The following is a 12,291-nucleotide window of genomic DNA, read 5'->3' as shown; positions in this document are numbered from 1 at the left end:
GAGTATCATTTTTAATACCAGCCAGGAGTGTATGCTCACCAATCCCTTTACAGCCCAATGGTAAACACAGGTGATGGGGTTAAATATTGTTATTAGCAATCATAAATATCTCTGGCTTTTCATTAACCCAGAAGGCAGCTGCTTCTAATCCTGAGAGTTGGCTCGGGTCATAAAACCCATTGGAATCTGATACTGTTATTTCTGATCAGAATGCTCAGCGTTTCGCATTCTTTCAGTCCAGCTGTGATAAACTGTTGCCTTCAGCTCCCAGTTCTGTTTTTAATTCAACTGGAAAGTTTTTATTTGGTCTATTTAATATAGCTGAAGGGTAAACGGCACGTAAAGCACTAAGCTTGTATAAGAAATATTTTGCCAGCCTCAGATTTACTTCCCTCGTCAAATGAGGAGGCTGGCCAAGCCGGAGGCTTTATTATTTTTTTCTTGCCAGTGTGGGTTCAGGATAAGAGGGATCTGATCTGGAATATTTTCAAGTCATTGGACTAGTCCTAGGGACCACTATATTGGGCACAGCTAAAATACTCCTGGTTTACAGTAAAGCCCATCCTTGGCAGCAGTCTCTGTAAAACCATGTGATACTCCTTATACAAGGCTCCATGTGGCAGATTTATTTTATAATTTACTGTCAGGCTGTCCTTATTGAAGAATTAAAGGAAGCCTATCATGTTTGCCAAAAACCTTGGTTTCCAAAAGACTCACGAAAAATTGACTGCCTGGTCACAGCAACTGTTAGGTTTTATGGTTACACATGTGTTCCTTCTTGTACTTCACTCTGATTTATTTTATACTTCCATTTTAATAGCCGTCTTTAAGGGGACATATTTATTGTTTGTTTTATTTTGTTTTCTTTTTTTTTTTTTGGAGAGTCACCATTTGCCTGGGGCTGTCCAGGGAGGTCTTGAACCTGCAGAGGCCTCCTGGATGCTGCTTCCTGAGAGTGCCTCTGCCCCCAGGAGGAGGCCCATTTCCTGGTGGGGTCCAGATTTTCCAGTCAAGGGCAATGAGCGAGCAAGACTTTGGCCAGCGGCTGCTTCTTTTAAGTGGCAGAATTTGTCTTGAGTCCTGGGCCCAGTGCTGTGTGCTGTTTGGTGAGCCTTGAATCCCTCTACTGTAGACACATCGTCCTTTTGGGCTCCGAGGTCCTCGCCAGAACTACCCCTGCTTGTAGGATTGCGCATCGTTGAGGGCTCTGGTCCTACAGGTTTGCTGAGAGGAGAAAAGGAATATATGATTTTCAGCCAGAAAGCCTGGGATAGAATCCCAAAACTGCTTCCGCCGTTCCTGAACCGTCCACCTGGAAAGTGGGGGTGCTCACATCTACCTCAGAGGGTGCCTGGAGGATTAACGGGCTCCTACATGGACGCTCAGAGTTGCTCAGGGCCTGTCGCCAGGGGCTCGTGATACTTGGTACTTCCCTAGGTCCTCGGGTCCTCAGGCCGGAGCACAGCTGCAGAAGTCACCACCTGACCCCGTAAAAGCAGATGCTATACAGCTGCAATGAGCCCCTTGCCTCTGCTCTGCTGGCCTTTTATTGTCTTTTGGTGTTTTTGGCCTCACATCCTGCAGCAACTAAATTTCTAAATTTCTTTCTCTATAAGCCTCCAGTTCTTCCTTATCCCTTTACTTTTGGGAAAATAGTTCTCTTTCTCCCTCCCTCCCTCCCTTCCTCTCTCCCTCTCTCTCCCTCTCTCTCCCTCTCACTCCCTCTCCATCCTTTCTCCCTCCCTCCCATGCCCCCAAGCTACAGGAGACTGCCTCCCCCTAGGTCCTGCTCTTTCCTAGGCCCAGAGAAAGAGGTTCTCTCGCACTCTCACGCTGACCCCAGTGCAGGGCCTGGATTCCATCCCTCCCTCGCTGGATGCTCACCCTTCCTGTCACACTCTCTTCTCATCACATCAACTTTTCCTTCCTCAAGGAGTCTCACCTTCGCTGCTAACAGGTGCAGGGCATCTCTCTTGTCAACCCCTCTGTGACGTCCCTAGCCCTCCAGTTGTAGCTGTCATCTTGTCACCACTGGAGGGCTGGAGAAGAGGCATCTCCCTCGCCTGCCTTTATATCCAGAATTTTCCTAGTCTCTGTAGTCTGGTTCTCTCTCTACTGAACCTTCCAGAGTGAACTTCTTGTCCAGCCCAGGTGCTTTTGGACAGGTCAGTGTCCCGGTTTTCTTTATGTCTCTCCTAACAGGGTGGAGGTGGGAAGGGCTCCCCAGGGCACGGTTCTAGATCCCCCTCGTTCTTCATGCATTTCTCCTTGGTGAGCTCATCTGTCCCGTGGCTTCAGGTGGCATCTCCCAATCTTCCCACTTGTTTCTGAATTCTCTCCTGGACCCTAGGGGTAGATAGGGATAGAAACAGTACCTACCTTATCAGATGGTGGTAAGGATTACAGGAGTAACGCTATAAAACTGCTCAAGACTTACATTAGCGAGTGCAGTCATAATATTATAAGGGGCCCTGAGTTACTGCTCCCTGTCTGCCTCTCCACCTTATCTCTTAACCTGTCCCCTAACCCCCCACATGCCAACTTAGTCCTTTTAATTCTCCAGCCCTCGCTTCCTCTTTCTACCTCCTGCTCTCTCTCATTGGTGGTTCCCCAGTTTAGAAAGCTGCAGTTCCTCTCCTGCCCCGTTCTCTGCCCTGCCTGACACTGACCTCTCAGGTCCCAGCCTAGGGTCCCTTTCTCTGGAGAATTTCCCTGGCCTTTTAAGTCTGGGCTGTGAGCCCTGCTGTGCACTCTACCCCAGCACACTGTCCTTCTCCATTGTAGTAACACTGACTGCATGCACAGGACTTGTTCGATTGTCCCTCACGAGGCTATAATGAGGGTGGGTGCTTTGTTGGTCTTTTTGTCACCGCGTCGTGGGGCTGACAGTATAGTCTGAACAAATGGACGAACCCACCCCATCATTCCAGGCCACGCCTGCCCCAGCACACAAGCGTATGCTTTCACAAACTCACTCTCACCTTGATAGAATGGGTCTTTTCCGAGGACGCTCCTAAATGTCTGGAGCAGGTGGGGTGGCTACTCTCACCGGAGGATGGAGGCAGGGGCCTCTGGCTTCCTCAGAAGGGGAGCTACACAGCATCTTGAAAGGTGGAGGAGACAGAACGTGCTTTCACTGTGTCATAGGCCAGCTCCAAGGGCCCTTACGGGCCGTCTCATTCAGTTCCTTGTTTTAGAAATGAGGAGTCTTCCTCCCTAAGTCGAGGTGACCAAGGTCACCCGCAAGTGTACACAGAGCCAGGAAGGGAAACTGGGCCACTGCTGCTTGTCTGTGTAATTACTTCCCATCGCGGTGAAAGTTTAACCGTGTCCTCAGTGAAGTCCCGGCCTCGGCTCTGGGGGCGTGCACAGAACGCTTTCCCCCGGGAGGCATGTCACGCTCCCGTGGTTGAGCCATGATGACGCCCTCCATGCGTGGTGTCGTCTGCTGGTTCACAGCCACGCTCAGAGTGGGCTGTGAGCCCGCATTCGTTACCCATGGAGTTGTCCCTGCGCACTCTTAGCAGCATGTGATTCTCGAGGGCTTAGGGCCAGGTGGAGTGAGGGCTGGCTGCGGGCGAGGTTTTATATGCTGTGCCTGCTGACTCTTTGCATGGCTGGCATTTTTCCTCTGGTGCACACGAAGATGCCCTAGGGAGACCGACTGCCTCCCTGGGTCTTGGTTTTTACGTGACAGCTGTGTTTGAACCCTAGGTCTGTTTGAAGTCTTTCCCCTGAGTTGGTCTAGAGAGAGCAGGTGGCGTGGGCAGTGAGCAGTGGGTTCAGCCTGGGTTCTAGTCCTACTCCCTTTAGTTACGTGTGTAACTGTCCTGGGCCTCAGTGTCCTCTGCTGTACAATTCTAAACCCCCATGTTTAAGAAGCCTGCCAGGCAGAAATGCAAAAATGTGAGCATCATTATTATTTGGACCACATAGGTACCTGCTCCTATAGGCAGAGTCCCAGCTTCCCACTGTGGTATCTGAGGCCTCCTTGTCCAAGCCCTGCCCATTGAGTCTCATTCCTTACCACTCCCTGTCGTCCACTCTAGGCCAGCCACACCATGCCACTTGTCATTCCCCGCACACACTGTGGTTGAGAGAGTGGGAAATGAGAGCAGATGCAAGCCTAACCCAGCATGGTGGTGTCTCCTCTTATTATTTCTGGGACCCCCAGGTCTTGCAGTCATGGCAGAGAAGGGGTGATCTTATCTTTTACTCACTAGGGTGAACATCAAGTGAATTCCAGGCCAGTTGAGGCTGTTACACAGTTTCCCCAGCATCCAGTGTGGACTCCTGTGTGTACACCTCTTACCCAGGTTGGGCCGTCCTGAAGAAGGAAGGATGATTTTATTTTCCTGGCTCACCTTAGTCCTCCTGGCTCCTCAGAACAGTCTTGAGAACAGGGTCTGGGGCCTCAACTCTGAGGCTTATTTCTTCACTGTGGCCGAAAGCCCACTGGGGATGGAGAATGGAGATGCTAAAGGGCAGGCAACTGAATTTCTTTCCAGATGCTGCTCAGCTAGGCTCATTTCCTATTAATATAGAAGAAATCCTCAGTAACATGTGGCCTTTGCCAGGTCACCTGGAGCTGCCCAGTGTTCTTGCTGACGTCTATTTCTGACATAAGAAGGGAGAAATCAAGCCATGCCTAAGATATGCTAACTGTGGAAGCCCTTTCTGTAACTTGAACTTGTGATGCAGCAGTCAGGAGCTCAGGCGAATACTAGCTTCCTTCATTACTAGTTGTGTAGATCAGGGGTCCCCAACCCTTGGGCCCTGAACCAGTACAGATTCGTGGCCTGTTAGGAACCAGGAGGTGAGTGGCAGGTGAATGAGCGAAGCTTCACCTGCATTTGCAGCTGTTCCCCAACACTAGCAGCTCCACCTCAGATCATCAGGCATTAGATTCTCATAGGAGCACCAGCCCCTGGTGCCAAAAAGATTGGGGACCGCTGGTGTAGATCTCAGGTGAGTTGGGTGACTGACCCATCCCGGTTTGACTGAGACTTTCCCAGTCCTAGCATTGAAAGTCCCTTGTCCTGAGCACATCCTTGGTCCTGAGCAGCTGAGATGGTTGGTCACCATACAACTTGACTGATTCCTCCAAGCTCTGATGTCCTCAGTGGAGACAGTATGACTTACTTCTCAGCGTTGTTCTGGATGTAATAGTTCAATGCATGTGGAGGGCCAAGCAGGTGTATCACTTTTTAGAGCTGCTGTAACAAAGTACCACAAACTGGGTGGCCTAGAACAACAGAAGTTTGTTATCTCAGTTTTGGGGGCCAAAGTCAAAGTGTAGAAGGCCTTATTCCCCCTGGGCCAGTAGGAGAATCCTTTCTTGTTTCTTCCTAGCTTCTGGCAACCTTTGGCATTCCTCGATTGTAGATGCCTCGCTGCAAACCTGTCTTCACGTGGCGTTCTCCCCGTGTCTCTGTCTTCGCAAGGCCAGCATCTTCCTTCTGTGCTTGTCTGTCTCTACATTCAAGTTCTCCCTCTTTATAAGGACCTCGGTTATATTGGATTAGGGCCCCCCTCATTTTCACTTGATTACTTCTATAAAGACCCTGTTTCCAAATAAAGTCACGTCCGAGGCACTGTGGGTGGGGAGGGGGGTGGGGGGGTTGTTTCAGTATGTCTTTTTGGCAATGACACAGTTCAACTCACAAGAGCAGGGTTAGCCATGACTACTGTTGTTACTTTTATCATTACCTTTGCAATCATCAAGAAACCAAGAGTATGTAAGAAACAGCGCCTGCACCTAAGAGGAGAGAAGGCAGCAGGCCGCCATCATGAAGGAGGGCTGAGCCGGTTGTCGGAATTCAGTATCCGGAACCAGTTCAGCACAAAAGATCTAGGAACAAGCCCTCTGACTCCTGGGCTTTTGCTCTTTTTGGTGCAGATGGAGCAGATGAGGAATGAGCTACTTCAGGAGAGAGCTGTGAGGCAAGACTTGGAGTGTGACAAGATTTCCCTGGAAAGACAGGTGAGGGCAGCTGGCACCATGAGCCCCTCCCACCCTCCCTCCTTCCTCCTCTCCTTCCCGTGGCTTGGAACTAGAAACCCTCAGCACCTCCTTCCCGTAGCACTCCAGGAACTCTGGGGTGTACCTCACCCAAGAGAGGTATTTCTAAGACCTTTCCCAGAGGATTTTCCCAATAATATTAGCTATGCCTGGAAGTTTAGCAGCTGGGGGAAGGTGGAATTGTAAGGCTTGTCTTCTAGATAACCTTCTAAGGAGGGCTAAATTCTAATGTAAAGGGAATAATAAAGAACCAGTGTCACCAAACATATGAGTTGCTAACGATGCTTACTTGAAGCATTATTTCTTGTACATGCCATCCATGTCAACTCTTCACTAATATGACATGTGATATTGGCAAAAGAGCCTATTTCTCCTGCTAACAGGTTTATGAAAGGCCAAGGCCATTTGATATCCAAGAGTCCTAGGCCATGGCAAAGATTTCACTTAGGCTTACAAGGGAATGTCATAGAATCTGTTCTTTGGTCTGCCGGGGGCCAGAGTGCAAGGCCTTCCCCTGACAACATCCCTGGCTTCCCTGGGCCCTCTGGGGCCACCCGTCTTGGTGTGGAAAGCAGGCCTTATCGCAGCCACTGACCAAATGCTGGCTCCATCTGTGCTCTGCTCTGCACAGAGAGTATGGCAGACACAGCCCTTCACAGTCTCCCTGTCTGATTCCAGAACAAGGACTTAAAAAGCCGGATTATCCACTTGGAAGGTTCCTACAGGTCCAGCAAAGAGGGGCTGGTGGTACAGCTGGAGGCCAGGATTGTGGAGCTGGAGGACCGTCTGGAGAGTGAGGAGAGGTGAGCCTGGCTCAGCTCTGGTGCAGAGGCCTGATGGGCAGCGACAGTCACATTACAGAGTGCTTTGCTTTTACATTTGTATCTCTTCCCATCTTCATAAGCCTTCGTGTGAGGAAGGCAGAGCAAGTATAGCCTTGTTGTTATTTCCATTTTGCAGATAAAAAAACTCAGACCCATCCAAGTAAGTTCTTGAGGAAGGTAGTATGGCCGAATATAGGTATGGCTGGCTTAAAACTTAAGACTTCTGCTCTTAGTCCATACCTTTCCCACTGTCCTTGCTGCTCTTTTCCAAGTCCCCTCAATAGGACAGGCTGCTTCAGAAGCTACTGAGCTTGAGCTGTAGAGAGGCGAGGGGGCCAACTCTGCCTTGGGGGCCAAGTGTATCACTCTGCTGGCCATTTTGTCAGAGCTGGGTAGGTCTCCCCCCGTAGTGGGAGGAAGGGACATGGGATTAGATGACCACACTCCTTCCAACACCACGATTCTCTGCCACTGGCTCTCAAACAGCAGCCCGAGAGCCAGCACCCAGTTGAACTAGACTTGCCTCAGTTCTTACTCGTGGTCTCTCTCCTTCCTTGAAGAGGTGTGGGTGTGTGTACGTGTGCATACATTTCACACTATCTGTTATCAGTAATACTTTCGGGGGCTGGGCTGGAGCAACCTGGAGTAGACCTCACACGTTAATAGTCTGGCAATCTGTGACCCTCTGCCCTAAAAAGTAAAGCTCAGGGTGGGAGGAACTCAGGGGCAAGTCTGGTTCCAGCTCAGGCCCTCACTGGCTCTGCAACCTTGGGCAAGTCACTCCCCTTATCAGAGCCCCTGTTTCTTCATCTGCCCAATGAGTAGCCCTTTCCTTGTGTATACTTGTGTGTCTCTCTGACCGTCAGCTTTGAGTGGACCAGGCAGCCCTGGGCCGGGCCTCCTGTGGGGCTGGGTTGAGGGTCCTCCTTCTGCTTCCCACACCCTTCCAGGGACCGGGCCAGCCTCCAGCTCAGCAACCGACGGCTGGAACGGAAGGTAAAGGAGCTGGTGATGCAAGTGGATGATGAGCACCTGTCGCTGACTGATCAGAAAGACCAGGTGAGGAACCCTTTACAAGTTCATTCTCAGATGAGATTATATGTCCCAGGTTGGAGAAGCAAGAGGGTGGCGAGGCCTCCGCAGGCAGGCGATGGACTCATGGTGGACTGACTCCTGTCTTTCCACTTTACCCAGTTACGTCATAGAGTGGGGCCTATTTGGCTGCATTAGTAGGGGATTTCAGCAAACTTCTAACTCTGTCAGAGTCTTATCTCCATTTCCCCATGAGACTGGCTGCCCCCCTCTGCATGTCCTGGTTGCCTGGAAAGAAGGTGGCTGGACTGCTGGCCTGTCCATGTGGATGCTCTTCTCCATCCCAGCTGGGCTGGGTGATCGGCCAGCACTAACCTGCCCTCTCTCCCAATGCAGCTGAGCCTGCGCTTGAAAGCAATGAAGCGACAGGTGGAAGAGGCTGAGGAGGAAATCGACAGACTAGAAAGTTCTAAAAAGAAGCTGCAGAGGGAGCTGGAGGATCAGATGGATGTGAACGAGCAGCTGCAGGGGCAGCTCCATGCCATGAAGAAGGACTTCAGGTGGGCAAGTGTGGGGACGCACAGCGGCCCTCTCCCTCCGGCACTTGAGGAGAGCTTGTTGCTTTCAGGGCATCCTCGGTCCTGTTGTCTCAAGCCAGTTTCTTGCTGTCACCTTTTGGGCATCATCCCATCTTAGAGTTGAGAGTGGCTATGTCTACTTCAGTCACCCCACATGCTCAGTAGGGTCTCACATGTGTCATTCTCATACCAATGCCCCAGGTTAACGAGGCAAATATTATTCCTGTTGTCCATAAAGGGAAACCGAGGCTCAGAGTAGGTAAGACGAGCTCACACCACCATGGAGAGAGAGGCTCCTGGATCAGCCCTTAGGACTCCTGCTTCTATGTGAAATAAGATAAAGTTTTGATTCATATCCTGAAGAGAACTAGGATATTCCTAGTTTCAGGAGAGCGCCGCTTCTAAAGCTTCCCCACCATGGTCCTAAGGGGCAGCAGCTTTCCCTGCCCCAGGGTCATTGCCAAGGATGTTGGAGTAAGGGGGTGAATTAGGTTCATGCTCATCCATGGAGCTGAGCCTTTCTTGGAGGCTGACTATGCTGGCAGCATAGCTAGTTCTTTCATAAATGGGCAGAAAACTCCCCCCTGTTGAGAATCTTATACACAGGGCCTGTCTATCAAGAGCCTGGCCCCAAAGCTGGCATTAGGATGCAACATTTAAGGGGGCACCAAAACTCTCAGTGATCAAAATAGATGATATTTAATGCAGAATTTTAAAAAATTAATGCAAAAAATCCATGGCGAACAAGATAGCAAAATTTTAAATTAAGACCGTATCCATAACAGCATCCTGATGAGCCATACTGGAGCTTGAGGCAAAAAGAAAAATCAGTACTATTGATCTTGTCCCAGCCCTGCCCAGCCCACCCTGCTAACACTGGCCTCGGTGCTGAGAGGTGGGGGCATTTGCTCCCTGTTGCCTCAGGGACTGGCAGGTGCAGACATGTTTCCATGCCACTCAGTGGGTGGAGGGACAGGAACCCGAGATCCTTCCTTCGTCTCCAGATCAGAGGTGAGTCCCAGTCCAGGGCCAGGAATCATTCTTGATTTGTTTCAGCAGATTGAAGAAGCTGCCCAGCAAAGTGCTCGATGACATGGATGACGATGATGACCTCAGCACTGATGGGGGAAGCCTCTACGAGGCGCCACTGAGCTACACCTTCCCCAAGGACGCCACCAGCCAGATCTGAGTCCGCTTCCAGGGAGTGGAGGTGGCCTATCATTCCTCACTGGGACCCTCAGCCGCCCGCAGCAGGAGGCAGGAAAGGCAGTGTCCCCTGGAGCCAAGACCCATCACTGCCTCTTCACATAACCAGCCGATTCCCCCACGCTTCGTTCCTACTCAGATCTCTGAGTGGGGACGCAGCTCTTGTATCTTAGACAGGGAGCTATTGCAGTTTAAATGTTGAGATGCCTGAGGCCTAGAAGCCACTACCCATTGGGGTGTTTTGGAAAATGTAATTTGGCAGGCTGAAGTCCCTTCCGCACAGCTGTCTGCCAGACCATTTGCATTGCTGCTCCTGCTCCCTCCACCCTCCCCATGTCAGGAAAAAGGGTCCAAAATGCTAGTTACTATTTAATAGCCACTGTGCAGGGATGGGGGTAAATGATGTACAGACTGTACATATTTTAAACCAGACCTTGTCCTGACTGCTGCTGTTCCATTTTGGAATGTTACAGAGGCTTCCTAGGGTGGCTTGGTTGTCAAGTTCACACATCTATATAGAGTATTATTTTTTAAAATATGATGCTACTAGGTTTTAAGTATTAAGGAGCAGAAGCAAGAGAGGGAAGGTTGAATAAAGACCACTTTGGACATCAGAGTTGGAAAAAAGGAATTGTTCTGGTGACAAGGGACAGTTAACCCTGAGAAGAGAAATTCAGGTGGTCTTGGTAAGCAGCTTGTTTACCATAGAGGGAGAGTCAGAAAGTCACTTGCATCTGTGGCCTTGGTTGCTTATTTTATCTAGAATTTTGTTATAACCTGTGAACCATGCTGAGATCAATTCTCAGTCACCAATTGCAGTTTATTTTACACGGGGGTGGGGGTGGGGGTGGGGAGACTTGTAAGTAGGTTCTTGACAAATGCTGTGGTTTCTAGAAGGATGGACTCCTCCAACCATTTCTTATTGGTCCTTTCCTTCCTTCTCCCATAGCAGAGTTCTGACCTGGGCTCTCCTGGCCCCTGAATGGGGTAGTTGCTGGGTGGGGAATAGTAGGATATGGGGGCAAGGCTCATGGACTTAGGGATGAGGATGAGGCAGGTGGTGTCTAGTAAGGTCATAGGGAAAGGGAGAAGGGAGAGGAGATAAGCAGGTGTGTGTGGGTGTGAGTAGGAAGGAAGAGGAGAAGTTCTCGAAAGCTGGGGGGTCGATTATAGGCAAGAGGCAGATTGAGGAGGATCTAAGATTTATGTCAGAAAATGGTTGCTAGAAACAGGAGTCAAACAGAGATGTGTCTGCAAACTGCAAGGCTCCTTCCAACTTCCTGGACAGTGGGTCATCAGTAGCACCAGGCAAGAAGTGACTAGGATTGGGTGAGGCCTGGGGCAAGGCCACATTGCAGGGACAGAATGACTGGTAGCATGGCATTGGAAGGATATGGGCTATCCCAGCACTTCCTTGTGGCCTCCCTGAGGTCACCTCCCACTGTGACAGTGCCCAGACATGCCCAGAGGCCAGGTCCTATCACAGCTGGGTTCCCATAGGTGAGGCCCAAGGAGAGAACCCTGTGAGTTGTGAATACATATGGGACAGAGATGACAGCGTTAAGCTGTTTCCACAGTGTCCCCAAGCATCCTAAAAGATGGGAGGCTGGTAGACCTGAGAACTCCATGACAGTTGCCATGGGAGAGCAGAGAATCTCAGTGCCCTGCTTGCCCCAGGTCACAGAGCACACAAAACAGGATTCAGAGTGATTAGCCTGGTTTAGGGGCAGGCATCACTGCCACCATTCCCTTCCCCCAGCCTCTGGTGAGGCCCCGGAACAGGAGAGCCAAGCCCTTTTAAACCTCGGCTGGATGGAGTGGTTCTTGCCTCTGCTTACTTATTTGGGATGTGGAGAGGTTCTTCCCTTAGGCTATTCATTCATTTTGCAAATATTTATTGGGCATCTCTATGTGTTAGGCACGGTCCTTGGCAGTGGGAATAGAGCATTGCATAAAGTGGATCAAAACCCCTCCCCTCCTGGAGCACAGTCAGGGGAAAGTGGGTGATGGACAACAGCCATAAAAATGGATGCAGAGGCTGAGCCCCTCTGTCCTCTTGGGGATGCAGCACTCCTGTGGTTGGTTGACCAGCTCGCTGGAACTCCCAGGGTTTCTATGACCCTCAATATGTTTTTGATTTCCATCATCATTAGATATTTGCCAAGAAGACTGACTAGTTATGCCTCAGCCCACTCATAACTACAGCTGGGGGATTAGGAAAGTCTGAGGCCCAAGAACTTGGGAAACGAGTAAGTATCTGTCTTGGTTTGTGAAAAAGTCCTGGCCCCTCATGCTGGCCAGTTTCTTGTGGTTCCCTGAGACCGGCTGCAAGAAACAAAGGTGCCCATGAAAAAGAGCACAGAGATCACCATTCAGAAGACTTGTATCTTTACCCTAAAAAATGGGTCATTTTAATTGTTAAAATGTGCCACCCTACATGATATTGGAGCTGGCAGTGAGCTGGACACATGCAGTGTAGATTCAGCATGGGAAGAAGACTAGACTGGGGGTTAAAAGAGATATTTTCAAGTCCTGATTCATCTTACCCCAATGACCTTGTTGGGTCACATACTGTCAGAGCCACACATTGCCCAGATGACTAGAGCCCAAGGTCCTTTCCAGCTCTGAC

General features: G+C 50.3%; 1 protein-coding gene across 2 annotated transcripts in view; it reads left to right on the top strand.

Moving 5' to 3' along the window:
- Window positions 1-12,291, top strand: part of CGNL1 (cingulin like 1) — a 157,327-nt gene that overhangs the window by 141,982 nt on the left and 3,054 nt on the right. For both annotated transcript variants that reach the window (XM_011363426.2, XM_011363427.2), the window contains 5 exons: window positions 5,900-5,983; window positions 6,701-6,825; window positions 7,797-7,905; window positions 8,275-8,438; window positions 9,516-12,273. In XM_011363426.2, coding sequence (XP_011361728.1) covers window positions 5,900-5,983; window positions 6,701-6,825; window positions 7,797-7,905; window positions 8,275-8,438; window positions 9,516-9,645 — 612 coding nt within the window. In that variant the 3' untranslated portion in view covers window positions 9,646-12,273. The remainder of the gene's footprint in view (window positions 1-5,899; window positions 5,984-6,700; window positions 6,826-7,796; window positions 7,906-8,274; window positions 8,439-9,515; window positions 12,274-12,291) is intronic.

Source organism: Pteropus vampyrus, unplaced genomic scaffold, assembly GCF_000151845.1.
Source record: "Pteropus vampyrus isolate Shadow unplaced genomic scaffold, Pvam_2.0 Scaffold85, whole genome shotgun sequence".
Taxonomy (NCBI): domain Eukaryota; kingdom Metazoa; phylum Chordata; class Mammalia; order Chiroptera; family Pteropodidae; genus Pteropus; species Pteropus vampyrus.
This window is presented reverse-complemented; position numbering and strand designations above follow the sequence as displayed.